Source organism: Coturnix japonica, chromosome 7 (assembly GCF_001577835.2).
Source record: "Coturnix japonica isolate 7356 chromosome 7, Coturnix japonica 2.1, whole genome shotgun sequence".
NCBI classification, from domain to species: domain Eukaryota; kingdom Metazoa; phylum Chordata; class Aves; order Galliformes; family Phasianidae; genus Coturnix; species Coturnix japonica.
The window spans coordinates 9673822-9691274 of NC_029522.1; the positions used below are offsets into that span (position 1 = coordinate 9673822).

General features: G+C 39.3%; 1 protein-coding gene across 2 annotated transcripts in view; it reads left to right on the forward strand.

Annotated features, from left to right (window-relative positions):
* Nucleotides 1–17453, forward strand: part of SPATS2L (spermatogenesis associated serine rich 2 like) — a 67884-nt gene that overhangs the window by 42766 nt on the left and 7665 nt on the right. For both annotated transcript variants that reach the window (XM_015868172.1, XM_032445712.1), the window contains exons 4-9: nt 2312–2420; nt 5563–5612; nt 6508–6748; nt 8432–8632; nt 9052–9187; nt 17110–17168. In XM_015868172.1, coding sequence (XP_015723658.1) covers nt 2312–2420; nt 5563–5612; nt 6508–6748; nt 8432–8632; nt 9052–9187; nt 17110–17168 — 796 coding nt within the window. The remainder of the gene's footprint in view (nt 1–2311; nt 2421–5562; nt 5613–6507; nt 6749–8431; nt 8633–9051; nt 9188–17109; nt 17169–17453) is intronic.

Sequence of the window (17453 nt, forward strand, 5' to 3'; positions counted from 1 at the left end):
TAAGGTTTCCAGACCTCTCATAGCAAAGAAGGGCCTAGCAGCCATGTGAAATTCCCATGCATATGGGAATGGCTGGAGTACACTAAATATTTCCTTTCACTATTTTTCCTGTAAGTAATTAACACAGGCAGCTCAAGCAGTTCTGAGTGGGTAGAGAGATGATCCATATGATTGTGAAAGGAGAGGGGAGATTTTTGTGAGAATATGTAGTCCACATGATGGGGATATTTGGCAACTGCCAACTCAAACATCAAGTGGTCAGCATCTTATGGCCTGGTGTAGCCCTCTTGAGTCTACCAACTTTTGTTTGTATGGAGCCAACTTAGTTCATGATGGTTGCAGCTTTATCAATAAATAATAGCATGCCAGTGCCCACAATCAGGGAATGATTAAAACTCATTTTTCTTGGGTTTTCTTAGTGCATTCTATTTGAGATGGTTTTCACCTAGAATGCCTGCAGTGCATAAAGAGCTGCACTTGCAGTTGCTTGGTTATTTGTCATTTTTTGTTTTGTTTTCTCGCTCCCACTGCCAGACACATACCAACTGGAGAGAGAAGTCTGACTAGACAGATTTTTCTAGATAGTCCCTGGCAATGCCAGCTGCTCATTTGATCACCTAGAATGTCTCAACTTCCAACACAATTTTGTTTTTATTTGCTGGAATTTCCAGTGCAGCCAGGTGTTGGGCTGGTACGCTGGCTTGTAGGCAAACCTTGCTAAGCCATTTGGTAAGAACAGTGGGTGCATGAGAAGTGGGCCTTTGGGAAGGTTCCTTGGAAAATGAGACAAGCAACTTGATTCTTGCACCACACTACAGCTGCTAATTTTGAGACTATATATATTAAAGTTTTGGCCTGAGTTGTCCAAGGCTAAACTTGTTACTTGAAACATTGTAGACAAATGTGAAGCTGCAGACAGATAAGTGATAGGATGGCGGACAGGAACAAACTCAATTCTACCAAAACAGAGTCACTAAATTTGTCTGCTGAAGTCAGAAAGTGACCTTCTAGATTAACTTATCTGGAAATCTTGATCCTGTGTGGATGGACCTGAAGCAAGTACCTGCCATCTGCTGTGCTGAAGCTAAATCCAGTAGGAATCATGAATCAGAGACTTCAGTCATTGTCTATTAACAGAACTTGAAATAAGTTGTGGCTTATGTTAGTATACAGAAAATAGAGTGGCTGAGAATGGAAGTTGATGTAGAGCAGCAAAGTAACATTTTAGTAATAAATCTGCGCATAGGTCTGAATCATCTTCTGGTACCTCCACTGGTTAAAAAAAAAAAAAAAAAAAGCCATAAAGTTTATTTAGATTGTTCTTTTTTCAGCATTTACCTGGACAGCTAAATCAAGTTGGTGTGAATACTCTCACCATGTAATACAGCGTAGCCCTATTACATGCAAAAGACATAGCTTCATGTGTTGATATTTTCATAATTCCGTGTAGTACTGTGAAAAGGCCACCAGTGTTTCAAACAGAAATTAGAACACTGACATTGTGATTTGATAATTCAAGTACACAAGAGTGTATTCCTGCAGAGAAGGGGCAAAGAAAACTGCTAGTTGAATTTCTGCAGTACAACAGGTTTTTAATAGTAAATGTGTGCTGGATAGTCAGAAAAGAGAAGCTCAGCTGATTTGGAGCAACCATACTGATTTGTACATTGATTCTCATGTTTTTACCGACTGCTATGGTAGGCTTTGTTAGTTTTGCTAGTTATTTGTATAACCAAATGTTTTTCTTTTGGCACTACTTACTAAGACTTGTCTAGCATTTAGTTCCATCTACTTTCAGAGGTATTATGCGAGAAAGTAAATGGCCAGTGTGATTCCAACAGTAACATGCTAAAAAAAATTAGTGGGCTGAATGACCATTTGGCGTGAGATTAATAAAGACAATACAACAACAGGAACTACTATGAAATTGTAGCAGAGCATATCAAATCACTGATGGCTATAACAGATGATCCATGGAGTACAGTACCCTGAAGGAAGATCTTGTCCTTTATTCAGATTTAAAAAAGGAACCTAAGGGCTAACTCCCTAAGCTCTGTTAATCGAGTTCTCCAGATGTAGCTAAGGATTGGATTTGGTTCCAAGTATACTGGCTGCTAGTTCTATACTTTGGTCTCTTGAAGAAATTGCTTTTGTTTGTTGTCGGAGGCAGGTGAGGAGATAGATGCTGCATTATACAGGTACATTATTGTGTTTTGTAAGCATCTATATAAATGGACATTTGCACAGTACTGTCTTTCAGTAAAGAATATAATAAACCTGTGTATTATTACCTTCCTTCTTTTCCTTCCAGATCAATGCAATCCGATCAGTTGTTCCAAACAAAAGCAATAATGAAATAGTTCTGGTGCTGCAGCAGTTTGATAACAATGTAGACAAGGCTGTCCAGGCTTTCATAGATGGTAAGTACAGTACTTTTTTCCACTAGGGCATGAGGGCTTTAACTACATGCTGAAGTATTTGTTAGTGTATGTTTTCTGTTGTTTTTCTGAAATTCAGGTGATTGTGTCACTACCAGTTCATTTTTTATTTTTAATCCTGCTGTCTCCATCTCTGTTTCTTCACAACATGAGCTTGACCTGACTGATCATCTTTTCTCTGTGAGGTTATTTTTAGTGTAATTCTTGTTGCAGACCTTTTTCTGATGAAAACCAATGCTCTTTAAAGTTTGTATGTCATAATATGATTCACTGCTGGAGACAGACTGCTCATGGAAATTGGTGGTTGTTCTGAAGCAGATAACTGGGCCCATGAACTCCTGAACTTGACGCATACATTGACATTCAAACCTCAATTTAAACTGTGCAAATAGCTTTGATATTTATAATGGCTGAACCAAGACTCAATTGAAAGTTAGAGATGGTCTAAATCTATATCCGGCTTCGTATTTGGCATAGTGAGGCCATCTCTAGTGAAAGGTCACTTCTATTTGAATAACACTTTTCTGATAAATAAATAATGGTAAGAATTTTGAACTTTCCCCAAAGTCTGTAAGAAACCTTTGTAGCAATACTGGCATAATGTGAGGAAATCCTCTCAAAATTCTGTGGCATGAAGGTGCTTCAAAGACATTAGAAGTTCAGCATTTCACAAGCCCTTTGTATCTTAAAAAACAAATCAATGCTGTGAGGCTGTTTGTATTACTCAGTGATACTGAAACATTAGGGAATTGTTATCTCACCAAGCTGCTTATTTCATAACTATTTTAGTTCAGAATAGTTTTGATTTTAGTTTGGAATAATTTACTGAGACGTATCTGTCAAGAAGCCTTATCATGTACTAAGAATTATGTACGAACATACAGAAAGTAGATGTTAGCAGACTAATCACAAATGCATCAAAATTCTACTCCAAAAGCAACACCTCCTGTTTTACTGTGTCAGCCCACAATGTCAAAGGTAGATGCTGATGATATGGCATTAGAGGTTGAACCTCCCCCCACAATGGAAATTACATGTTGTGTGTGACAGGTAGTAGCAGAGGGGCAGTCTGTCAGAAAATGTCTGACATGGAAGTGTGAATGCAGCCAAGGTGTGTCACTGAACTCCTCCATGTGGAGAAAATGGCACCCACTGACATTCATCTACACTTGCTAAACATTTAGGGAGATGAAGTAGTGGTTGTGAGCACAGTGAAAGTTGGACTGTGTGGGCAGTGTTTTCCTTGCAACAATGCTGTAGTAGTAGTAGTTGTTGTGAAACAGCAAGTCACCTCTGCTGGTGCAGAATTTTATGAGCCTTAAGGCTCTTGTTCATACCTGGTGAAAAGGCATAGATGATGGTTGCAGCTGTTGAAAGATAGTGTTTTGTAGCTGAGAATTTGCTCTTCCAAATAGTGTTATTGTTCTCCTTGTAGCTGTTGTAGTTTTTGTGGAAATAAATAGAAAGCATTACTTTTGGAGTCACCTACGTATTTCTTCTTTGTTTAGCAACAGCAATAGACAGAAGACCTGATTTGTTTAGGCACAAAGTGGCACCAGGGAATTGTGTCCATTCAGCTGCTACTGTGGATAGAATGAATACAGATAGTGTGTTAAGTCATATTTTGATGTGAATGACTAACTCACAGGGCAACTGAGGGAAGTAAAACTAAGGCAGTGCCATCTAACACAAAAAGTACTGGGTGCTACTGTGGAAACAGCTGACAAAGCTGTCAAGTAAAACTGCACATGTTCAACAGCATGGAGTTCAGTAGGCAGCAACTGTGGTTTTATTTCACCATAGTGGAGCAGCTTCTATCAAAGATAGCATACTTCTAAGAAAGGGGGTTATGTATGTGTATATATAACTAAGAATAAATAAATAACTACATGTGCAATGGAAGCTTTTTTAACCTTCTGTCTGCAGAGTTGCATGATCTGGGAAGCAAAGTACAAGTTTGGATTCCATAGGTGTTTGTTCAGTTTATCAAATCAGGCTTAGCACTGCTGCGAACAGACATAATCACTTTTCACATGTGCGAGAGACTCACAATGTAATCTTACATCTGTATTATTGGAATAGAAAAATAATTTTGGTGCATTTGAAAGCCTTGCATGTTTTTGTCTGAATGCAAGTTGACCGCTCATGGTTGTCTGAAAGCTGCAGTATTTCTGAATAAGGATGTCATCTGGAATGAGTAAAAAAATAGCAGGACATAAACCCATTTGTATAGAGTAGTTAATAAGAATTTACTAGAAAAAAAATGGTGAAATGATTCTCAGATTCACACAGGAAAGTTCTAGCTTAGCCGTGATTAAGAAAATTGTTGTGGCAAATACTGCCCATAACAGTCTGGATGCCAGTGCAGGCTGCATGCTTACATGAGCATGTTTTTAGCTTTAGAATCAAGGAGCAAACACCAGTGGTTACAGGATGTAGAATAGTTTTCTTCCAAAGTGCATCTGACGTGATTAAGGCTGTTTTCACTTTGTTCTGAACGTTTTATCTAAACAAACACTGGGACTGGCAGACAAAACTTCAGGTATACAAAGTATGAATAATGGCTTTTACTGTCAGGCCTACATATGGACCAATGGATGCAGGGTTTCTGCACTTGTCTACAAAATTATGTTTTTATATGCTAATTAAATCTTCAGCTTTATGCTCTTAGGTCTTCTGAACATGGCAGATAATGTGCAGGAAACATCTGCCAAAATGCCAGAAGATTTAAAAATATTAAGAAGTTTGGATGGAGAACTTCATTTGTGCAGTGTTATGTGGGGTACTGCAATACTTTTCCTACAGGCTAAATACTGATTTTTTTAAGATTATTGTTTGTTTATTTTCTGAAGCTTGTGGTAGTGCATTAAGTCGGGCATCCACTTAGTTATTTTGTGCAAGGAAGAGCATAAACAGCACTAGTGTCAAATAGCTCATCCACAGTGTAGTCACCTAAGGCTACCAAGTGCAAAGAGGGAGACTGCAGTTCTTTCATTTTCCCGACATTAGAAAATTCACAAACAGAGGCGCTGCTCAGCTAGGAAACTGGAAACTCTTCCCAAATAGGGATTTTCTTTCTCACAGCTGAACTGTTGTTGAAATGTTTTCTCTCTCCTTTCTCTAGGTAGCGCAACTCAGGTTCTAAAAGAATGGAATATGACAGGAAAAAAGAAGGTAAGGACTTGTTCTGGAAAATTAGAGCATTCAGACCATTTATCAGCTGTCTGCAACTGAATGTAATAGTTTCATTTTGGCCTGTACTTTTTCTGCCTTTGCTAATGTAGTTGTCTTCATCCATGCCCCTGTTCAGAATACCTGAAGGCAAATGTGTGTGTTATTTTTCATCTTGTTCATCTGTTGCTGTTTCTCTAGTACAGAGTTCTTTGTTTCCAGAACAGCATGTTTGAAAGTGTTAGAAGAAGCCAGACTCTAGACAAGTACAGAATAAATTCGCAAACAAGCCTACTTTCAATGTGCAGTTGTGTCCTGGAGAGTCATGGCCACTTGGCTCTAGAGGTTTTGCTTCTGGTTGTAAGAATAACATATACATATGAGTCATCAATTAGGATTGTGTACTAGGGCTGCTCCTAGGTCAGACACTTCAAGAATATGTTTAGGATACATATGGCAGCCTAGGGAGGCACTGTCCTGGAGGCTCCACTTTATGGGCTGAAGAATTAAAGCAGCAGTAGTTAACCTCTGTCTTCTGCTCCTATTCATCCAGAAAAGAAGGATGCCTTCAGGGATCTTCCATGTTACTTAATGGGTGTCGCCATGGTTGTTAGGAGCTATCTGAGCTTCACTGAAGCCCAGGCTCTGTTACCATTTTGCAGTATAACTGTTCTGTTTAGAAGAAAGAGGAAAAATAGTGTGGATCTTCTGTTTGTATTTGAAACTATTTATATTTTCAGCTGATCTGATACCATGGTGTGCTATATAATACATTGTATGTAAATTGCATTGTAGTGAATGCCACTTATATGGCATTTTAAGAATATTGGTCTTTGTATATACTGAATTTATGAGCTGCTCTAAGTAATGTCTGTTCTTGCAATATATCTCAATTTAGAATAATAGGAGAAAAAGAAGCAAATCTAAACAGCACCCAGGCAACAAGGATGCTAAAAATAAGAATGATGGGCCTGAGAAGGCATCTCAGGAGTCCCAGAGAATGCCTGGCTGCCATCTGAATGGATGCTCTAAGGACAACCGTTGTGATGATTCTGCCAATGAGAAACTGGAAGCCACTTCTCTAGACAACAAAAGACCACAATTTGTAGCATCAGCGCCAGGCTGTCCAGAAACCACAGGTCAGTTCACCTGGGACAAGGCACCTTTTAGGTGGCAGTAGACAAGCCTATTTACATAAGGATCATAATTTTTACTGCTATTATGTAGCGTGTAATAAAAGGATATAAGAGAGGGATGTTTGTGCAAAGTGTATGTATCTGATAAATCTTTGCCTGTAGATCTGTGACTGGACACAGTTTACCTTGCAATGTCCTCTCTTTTTTTTTTTTTTTTTTTTTTCCCTTCTTCTTTTGAGCCAATAGTTCAAACTGTAATCAGAGAGGCTCAGCTGATGCAGAGTATGACTGATATGAATACATGAGAATACAGGGTTTGGAAATGGCTTTGGTACTTTGGTATAAGATGGTGACAGAAGTGATCAGGTCCCTAACCTGCAAAGTAATTTAGGCAGTGTGGGCCTGCTGCATATCATAACATTTCTTTATTGCCTAGCCCAGACTAGCCCTTTTTTTTTTTTTTTTTTTTTCCCCCCTCATCTCTGAATGCCAGAGTGGGTCTCCACTGATTTTCCGTGATAGGGAAAGGAGGGCCTTAGTGTTGAAGGTGTGTGGTTAAATAGTTGCTTAGTATGTATGCAATTCTGCTAGGGTCTAGATACTGAATTGGAAGCTCTGGGAAGCAGTAACACAGAAATTCTTACTTGCTGAGTTCTAGTAAGTACAGAATTACTGTTTATGGTAATACCAATGAGAACAAACCTCTGCAGGAGAAGATCTATGAAACCTTTTGCCCTTTAAATTTTTTTTTAATGCTGTTGGTTGTAACAGTGTTTCATCTCTTCACTTTCAAGCTTCTGGCAGCCCTAGATTACGGCTGCTATTAGTTTTTTTTCTTGCTTTTACAAATTGCAAATATGATACATATTACCATAGCTTTAAGATTTTTATAAGCTTTTAGGTGTGTCCTGACCTAGTAGTTGGAAGTTGGGAGGTTCTTCAACACTAGTAAATGCACTAGGTTTCTGGTCTTGCAGACAGTTTAGTAGCTACTTTCTTGAGGTTGAACGACACAAAATGTTACTAATTGTGTGCTTAAGAACACAGAACTAAACAGTGAGCAGAGTGAACAAGATCTTTTGGTTCATAAACTGTGCCTTCTTGGGTTTTGGGCAAGTCAAACGGGCTGTGCTAAAGCCATTTGAAATGCTGAAGCGCATCCAGAGAGCACTCGTCTCACATTTTTTTTTCCTTTGGTGTTGCAATCTCTTATGTTTTGTCACTGTCAGACTTGTTTGGTTTTGTTCCTTTCCTATCAATTTAATGTTACTGTAGGCATTTCACTGTCACCTTCAGACAGCTGACACAATAGAAATATCACAGGTGTCTGCTGAGAGCTCCTTGTGTTTTCCTCCCCATAAGAAACAGCAGGCTGAAGCCTTCCTCATATCATCTCACTGTCTGTGAGGTTAGGTCCTTCAGAGCCATAAAAGTGTGGCTGCCTGAAAGGGACTCCAGGAACAAGATAGTAAAGTAAAGCTGGTGTTTCCCTGTGATGTGCCACAGTATGATATGAGAGAATGTGTGGATATTGCTTTTAATTTAGGTTTGTTGCTGTTATTCTGTCTCCCTTTGTATTAGATGTCTCCAGTATGCCTTTTTGTGTGTGATGGTTTCCTGCAATGAGTCAAAGTCTGCTAGAGAATCTTCTAACTCCATGTCTTGTACCTTAATGTTTTCTTGCAGTCCAAGAACATGAGCATCAGAGAGTGTCTGTGGAGTTAAGTCCAGCGACTGTGAATGGAGTAGAGCAGCACGAGCCTCTTCAGTCATCAGTTCAATTCCAGGGTAACCTAGGCAGGCCAAAGTCAAAATCTTCCTCAGTTAAATCATCCAATGCTACAAGCCAACCTGAAACAAAAACAGATGATTCAGTGAAAAAAAGAGGTAAAGCAAGTCACTTCATGTGGTTGTTGTGTAATAAAATGGTCAGAAATCTGGTGCCTCTAGAATAAAAACTATGTGAAGAAGAGATGTCTTGGGAAGTGGGAGTAAAATCACGTTCAGTCTAACAGAAATGAGCAGAACAATTTATAGCTGATTTCAAATGGTATGAAATTTCAAATGAATAATTTGATTTATTACAGCTACTTTGACAAATATCTGATTTGAGGAATGAATTTGTGTGTACATATTTAGGAAGTTAAGAACATCATAGAAGAACTAAGGAAAATGTGTGCTTTTGGACTTCAGTGGGCAAAAATATCTTAAATTGTTCCTGCTCCCTCATTCAGAAAAGCCAAAATGAGCTTTCTGACTTTTGTGCTATTTTTTGTTTGTTGTTTTTTTGTTTTGTTTTGTTTTAGGGCCAAACATTGAAAAATCAGTAAAAGACTTACAGCGTTGCACCGTTTCTCTAACTAGATATCGTATGATGATCAAAGAGGAAGTAGATAATTCAGTGAAGAAGATCAAAGCTGCTTTTGCGGAACTACACAGCTGGTAGGTAACTCAGATTAAGGTCCCTCAGAACCAGCTAAGAACAAGGGACTCACGCAGGCCATTGGCATTGGTGGTCTTAGGCTCTGTTTATTTGTTCTTATCAAAAAAAAGATGTCACGTAATTGAGAAACAACTCAGCAGTACGGATGCAATACATGCATATCTGTGTTTACATACATAAAGGGGAACAAAACTGCAGTATTTAGGAAAAAATAAAACCTAGTGGATTTTTTTTTTTTCCAGGGCTATCCATTTTATCTAATTCTTTCATATCAAGTTCAGTGGCAGTGTAACTGAGCAAGTAAAAGCTTTCCCCAAAGTCCAGTTCTGTGGCATATTCTGTAATCCTTGTTTTCCACTTTAAGATGCGGAGAAAGAAGAGATGAAGTCTTACCTTCTTTGGCATAACATCCTTTGCTCTCTCTGTTTCCCATACTCTTTGTTTCTTTTCCCCACCATTCTCATCCCCTTCCCCCCCCCCGTTGTTTCTTCTTCACACTTATTTCAAGTTATCATCTCTAATTCATTCCTTTTCCTCATTCTTTTCTCTCCTGCTCTTTTCTACGTTTTCTTTTTCCCCATTATAATTTGCTGATTTTCAGCATGTAATACATATATTTGTAGATGTCACAAGTGCTTCTATTGCAAATTCCATGTTGCTATATATATGCTATGCCTGGCACTGTCGTCTTTATCATTTTTTGCAAAGGCTGCTATGATATTGCTTTCCTTAGGGCTAAGAAAGAGACAGAGCAGCCTGAGTGGGCACTCTTTCTTGAACTTGTTTGTGTACCTGAAAGTTATGAAGAAGATCCTTCTAACAGGGTCAGTGTTTCTGCTCCTTGCAATCAGTCTGAGGGGTGTGTGCATCAGGTGCACCTCTGTATGAGTGAGAATATAAGCTGCCAAAATGTCAGAACGCAGCCACATCATACAGTAGGGTAAGACAAGGAAGAGAAGGATGACAAACTATTTAAGTTGCAGGGGAGGATCAGTAAAACTCAGCAATCTCCTCTCTCAATCATGTTTGAGGCATTTGTTGCCAAGGTTAAAACCCATGCTTGTGATTGTGTTCTCACACTTCTACGGAGAGACTGAATAGTTACCTTGGGGATAAAAGGAGAGCCCAGGAAATCTGAGTGAAGTAAGTTAAGTACAAATGGAGCCACTGTTTTTCATAGCACCTTTAGCCAGCAAATCATGTGCACATATTGGGCATCCACACAGTCATATGGAGGACTGAAAAGAAACATCTGCTACTCATCCATACAGTCTGCTTCCAACTACAAATGGAAGACACTCTGTAGTAGTGAGGGACAGATTTAATTACTCTGTGTGCAGAATCTGACCAAAGAAAGACAAGCCTATTCTGCTTGTTGCTTCTCAAACACTTTGGTATGTCCAGTGGTTTATAAAAAGTAGGAAAACCAGCACCAAGAAGGGCTCTGGCCTTGGTAACACTTTAAAAATGTATTCAGATCCATTCAGAGAAACATGTACTGTATGTCTGGAGAAGATAAAGCAAGATTGCTGTTGCTGCCTAATTCAGAATAAAAGCAGAGTAGCAGTTAAATGGGGGAATGTGTCATTTGAAAAGGATGTAATAATTCACTGCCAAGGGATAAGCTGTACAGTTGGTGCTCACAACTGCATAACGGTGCCATCCTCTTACTGGAACCCCTGCTTGGTGAACTGTAAAGATTATGGTTTTCTGCTTCCTACACTCCAGATTCAGTGGTACTGGATGAAGGCCTTTCCTTATTAGAGCTGTTTTAATATAAAGTATGGGCACGTGCCTGGGAAGGTCAGGGCTGGTTCTGCTTTACACTGAGTAAAGTTTCTGTGCTATGGTCAGCATTTTCAGGCAATCCTCATTAGCTTTCTGTCTATGTGTCTGTCCTTCAGCTGATGTTCTTTAGTCCTTATGTGTCTAAAGAGATTTTCAAATCCTCTAGCAGTTTGTTCTGATTCTTACTTGCCCATCAATCATGCAATCCAGTCTGTAACCTTATCAGCAGAGAGGATAAGTATTCTCCCAAAAGTTTAGGCTTCCTGGAGCCCAGCTTTGTTTTCAGGTACCTTCAAAAAGCACTGCTTCTACCTAGGCCCCTAGCCTAACTCACACTGCCTGGGGGGTCTGGAAGGACTGAAGAGAGCAGCTCTGGCCTGAGGCTGGCCACTTGCCTGCTACAGCAGCTGGAGCTTGTGCTTGCTTTTTTCTCGCTGTCTCCAGCAGTTTGGGATTACTTTCTTTGGCTTAGTACTAGTGGAAGGAACAGATGGATCTCTTGAAACAGTGAGATTCATAGTCCCCCTCCTGGCCTCGTAGTCTTTTACAGAGACTTGCTTAATACCCTTTTTTTTTTTTCCCCCACTATGCTTGGGAGGGTAGATCTCACTGTCTCATTTCCTGTTTGTACTGCATGGCCTCGTTATCTTTTTTTCTTACCTGGACATTTGTGGGTGTGTTTCTTCAGCAGAATTGCGAGCACATGGTTTCTTGGGATGTGTGCACTAATTGTTGCTTTTCTACATGTTATTTTGGAGGAAAAAGCAAGTGAATGTGTCCTTTCTGATCTCAGCATCGTGTTAAGGAGAAATCTGACTTAATAAACACACAAGGGGAATAATCTCAAAAATGTTTATTGATTCTAAGAGCCAAACTCCTCTCCCTTTTTTGTGACTTTCCAGGATGCTTCTGGGAAAGTGACCTCTCTTAACTATCAGGAGCACAGGAACAGGATTCACAGCCTTCTGCCATAGCAGAATGCATTTAAGCTAGCTGTATAAAACCAGTACAGTCATGAGATACCATTAACTGAATCAGGACTGAGACTCAGACAGGAAAGACATCCATGACAAATTGATGTAAAAATTATGTAAAACCTTGCCAGTTTCTTACAAGCCATGGTACAATTCACACAGTTCTTGAAGCTTGGTAAAATTCTAAGTTGATGCCTTCATTTGTATATAAATAAAATTTAGAAGTGCTATTTTGCAGGATGCCTTTCTATGTCATTTTTCAATTTTAAATAAGTTTTTAGGATAATAAATTCTTAACTGATTGTGAAGAAATCTATTAAGAAAAAATCAAATAGAGATTTAGTTATAATGGGTTTATCAGTAATCACCACGCTAGCTGGCTGCTGGAGAGAACAATGTTAGCAATGATAGGTATAAAGCAATATATAACAAACTTGAAGAACTGAAATCCATTGGGGATCTTTTACTATTGACAGATGGTACCCTATGGAGAGGAAGAATTCCAGTGAAATTGATTTACTGTCTTTTGTTTAGCTGCTTACTGACTGTATTTGTGATCAGAATGAAAATTCATGTAATGTGGTTTGCCGTGTAAACATTGTGCTTGCTCTAGTACAGTGATCAAATAACCTTCAAAGACTGTGAACACTCAAATACAACTAAGCTAATATTGGAAGAATATTGCTTACTGAGACATTGCAAAAGATGTGTTGTAAGAACACCTTTTCTTACAGTGTTTACTGCAGTAGATACTTCAAGTATCATTCCTGCAGTCATGAAACGTGGCCATTCAGTAATCCTACCAAGCCTGTAATCACCTGTTATAGGTCCTGATTAGTTCTGTATTTACATTTTCATCACATTGTTCTAGTTCTTTTTGCTAACATTTGACAGGCACAGTTGCTGATTGGGGTGTGAGTTCTTTTGTAAAATATGCAGTTTAGTAGAGGCTTTTTTGTTGTTGTTTTCGCTTTGCCTGTGGTTCAGGTATATTCTGCTACAAGGGAAATGGATACATGAAATAAAGGGCAGTGATAAACCATAAGCTAATCAGGTCTCTTGGATGGAGTTGAGGGCTTGCTTGAATCCATGTGTGATCTCAGCTTAGGTACATCTGGGTCTGGGACAGTACTAACTTTCCCACACTATTTTACAACTTGCTTGAGTTGTCAGCAGATGGTTAACTAATTCAGCTTTGGGGAACTACTGGGGTCTGTTCCAAAGCCCACTGCTAGAGCAAAGTCACTGGAGAACAGTGTGCCCTATATTTTGTTTTTAAGCTGAAGTCATCAGCCCCCAGTAGTGCCCCCCAGCTAACAGCCTGTTTGCTGCTCCAGGCCACATTCTCTCCCTCATGAAAAGAAGACTCATATTGTATGTTGTGATTTGAGTTTCTCACCTGCTGAGGTCACCAGTGGGTCCTTCCAGATGAAGAGCCCTACTTCAGTCATTCAGAATATGGTACCTATGTCTTTTTCAGTCTCCAAAACAACAGTATTTGTCAAATTGTGTACAGAGCTGATTGTTCTGAGGGAGCAGTGGTGCTCAGTAAACACCTCTAGAAGACTGGCACATTTCTGGGGCTTGAAAGAGCTCAGAAAGTGTAATGTGAATTGGGCCTATACCAGTCACTGCTATCCCATTCATCTCTGTCTGCTGTTTTCAGTTGCATCAACATGTTTGCCTCTATGGCATCTCAGCCTTTTTTTTCCAACTGCTCAGGTGCACTGAGGTTTACCATGATGCCTAGGAGAGACATGAGGACTTACAAGAGAATATTCTGGGTGTCATGAAGCCTTCTGATCCTTATCAATAAGGCTGTAAATCTGGCAATTTGAAGCAGTTGTTTTTGAAGGAACACCATTAAAATTTCACTAAAATGATTGAAATCGTGGCGTTGCAGCTGACTGAAAACCCACAAGTGAATATCTCTTTCACTATTTGTGCTCTAAATTTCATGCAGTAAACTAGAGAGAGATTAATTTGCTTCCTCTAATGTCAGAATAAATTTAGAATTTGTTCTGAGTATGAGTGTGAAATGAGGCAGCTGTCCACATGATTTACCCCTATCATTGCTGAGCTGGCAACTTACTGCAGTGAGATGATGTTTGCAGCTCTTTTGCTGTGGCATGCTATGCAAGCCCAGGCACAATTAGTGTCCACTTAAGTGTCCTACTCTTTGTTAGGTTCTTACTTTTAGAATCTCTTATGTGAAAGGATTCTTAATCAGTGCTGTCTCCCCAGCAGCATATCATATCTTTACAGCACAAACTCTGGCCCTCTTTGACGCATCTGAATGTGTTTTATGGTAAGTCTCTTTGTTGCTGTGTTCTTTCAGTAGTAGTATCTTGTCCTTGGAACTCACGTCAAAATCACCTGGTTATTAAAATCAAATGGTGCTGAAACCTGTGCTCCAAGCTACAGATGCTCTCTCCTGGTTAGCAATTGGCAAGATGCTCTCTGTGGGTAGGAAAGGAATCAAATTGATTCCTACTCAGTTTCCTTAATAACTGACCCTTCTGTGAACTAAGAAGAAATCTAACATTTCCTAGAGCTAGTTGGCTTACAAGTTTTCAAAGGAAACATTAATTTCCTCCATTATTCCATGATGTATGATAGTTCAATTTCCATGCTAAGGAATGTAGCTGTACACTTTCAGATGAGAATTAGTATACTCCATTCCTAATGTGGAGAGAGAATCCGTGTCCTCAGCTGGAATGAGTTAATACAGCTGCCTTTTCTTCAGGGAAGACAACACCATGAAGATCTATTGAAGAAAATATATTTATTACATTAACTGGTAATGACAAAGGCACCAAGCTCTTTTTTTTTTTTCCCTTTCCTCTTTATTTCTTATTCTTTGTAGTGTTTGTTGTTGTTGTTGTTTGTTTTTTATGTCTCTTTGTAACTACAGTTTTTGTTGCACTGCCAGTCATCACATTCCTGGCCTCTACTGCTTCAACGTCCAAATGCTTTCCTGAAATGTTCATCAGAGACCACACTGAAACATTAGGACTGGAAAACTGTCTAGTAACAGATGGGGTCTGACTATAAAGTATGAGAAATATATCATAGCAGTTGTATTTCTTTTATTCTGGTATTAAAATTGTTTTTACTTGGCATCAAAATAAAATGATAGTGGCCAAGCTGTTTAGCCAGGATGTGTCATTGGAGTTGGGGGAGGACAGTCAGGGAATGACCTGGGCCAAAATAGGTTTCTGATGAGCTCTGCTAATGCAGGCTTGCTGCTTGAATATTTTTTTTTCCAGCAGAAACATTATATAACCTGTGGGGTACACTAGGGAAGCATTTCTGTAACAGAAATAGCAAAAGCAAAAATGTGCAGATTTCTTGAAGATAGGGGAAAGTAATGAAGACCATAACAATCTTTGTGGAGGATAGATATCAAGGGAGAACTTGCCCAACTCACTTCAGTCACCTGCTGTGGAATCCGAGGAAGTTTACTGTAGCACATGGTTACAAAAGATTAACTGAAAATGCTATCTCTATTCAGATTAAAGAGCTGAATTATCACCTGACTCTTTATAGTCCAAGACTAATATGTATGACTGGAGAATACTGTTGGCTTTTGGGAGTCACTGTGAAGGTGGCATGATTGACTGGTAAAACCTGAGGGTAGGGCTCTGCAGGACTTTGGTTGCAAACCTCCTGTGTGAACTTCATTAATCTGTGAGAAGGTGTTCAAGAAAGCTTCATTGCGCTTGAACATGATATATCTGGTCAATTTCTGGCTGTCAGTTGTGTATCTGCCATGTGTTGCCTACACTTCCTGCTCCTTAATCTTGCCCTGTTTTAGTCAACAGCCTGTGCATCCTTCTCTCCAAAAATCTTTTGTTATTGACTGCTGCCCTCTGAACACCATAGGATCTTTGCTTACTTGATCCTAAGAAGCCCTCTGTTTTCACCAGTATACACTGTGCCATTTTGAAATACAGATCAGGAGCTGAACGCAGAGTTGTGTGAAAAACTGTTGAGAGATCTTGGGCTGGCTCTGCCTGCCTTATCTGTGTCAGATTTCAGTATGTTATATTCTGGAGATACTGTGCAGTGTGTCTCTGAAGGCAAGCAAATTTCAAGTGGCTGTTTTTAGGTCTTGAAGGCCTGTTGTCCTCAGCTGGGTGCACAAGCTTGCATTTAAGGATGATTTTACTGAGCTGAGAACTCCACTATTCCTTTAAGTGAGCGTGGATGCTTGACCAACTTTTTGCAGTTTCCCCCCAGCTGCTTGAGATTACTCACCTAGGCAAGCAGAACTATTAATGCTGGGAGTGTTTATTAAACATGAATATGGCTAAGAATAATCCCGTGAAGAGAAACGAGGGACGTACCGGTGTGCTTCCCACTGGAAAACAGCTGATACTTCACCAAATGACGTTGCTGGAATGGTGATACAAAAGTTTTACTGGACCTCATCTGCTCTCAGTAGACCCATCTAATGCATTAGCAGTTAGGTGACTAGAAGCACTGTGTGGGGTTGCACTTCAGGGCCTCAAGAAAGGAAGAGCTTATGAGAACTTCAGAAGGCCCTGTGAAAGGGGAACCATACCTTCCCAGTCTTTGGTGGATGAGGAAGCTTACTTCTGTCATTTATTTCAAATTTTTCAAATATTTCTAGGCTTATTCATATCACAAAGTATTTTCTTGCTTATTCTGACATACTTTGCAAAAAAAAAATAAAAAAATAAAAAAAATATCTCCATAGGAACAGAAATAGCCCTTTCCATATGCTTATATTTCTGTTTTATTGTCAGTACAGCACTGAAATCTGAGCCTTATTAACCTGAGCAGCAGCAGGGGTGTATCTGGCTTAGTTAGAAAAGGGACTGTTTTGTCATTTGATGACTACCGGTGCCCAGACAATGCAGAAGAAGTAAATTAGAGTGACCTCCACATCTGTGCAGGCACACAGGCAAACCAAGGAAGTGCCTGGTTAAATTAACTGATAATAACTAAATGCACTGATAATAATCTGTAGTAACCGTGCCTTTCTTTCAGCATCCACTTTTAAAATCCTTTTTATTTCATTACTTCCCCTAACTAAGATCTGAAGTCTTTGTGTAGTTCTGCTTTTGGCCTTGATGGAGTTATGGCATGGATTAAATGGTTATTTCCTTTATTGTTTGTTGTTTTTTTTTCAGCATCATAGACAAGGAAGTGTCGTTAATGGCAGAAATTGACAAAGTTAAAGAAGAAGCCAGTAAGTACAAAGCATGTCAGGGAACTTCTGGTATATTCATGTCAATATTTGTTTTGTTTTGCAAAAAAGCAAACTATGTATCAATTCAGTTCTCAGCATTCTCACATTTTTGCTTATATGCCTATTCTCAGGTGTTTTGGGAGAGATTCTCTATAGTTTGTTTATAAGGTTTGTATGGCAAAGCTTCAATATTTTGACATAAGGGTAAACCAGAAATTTACATGAAGTTAGATTAAAATGTATTCCTTCTACTTACTTAACACAGACTTTTGGTCCTCCTGTTTT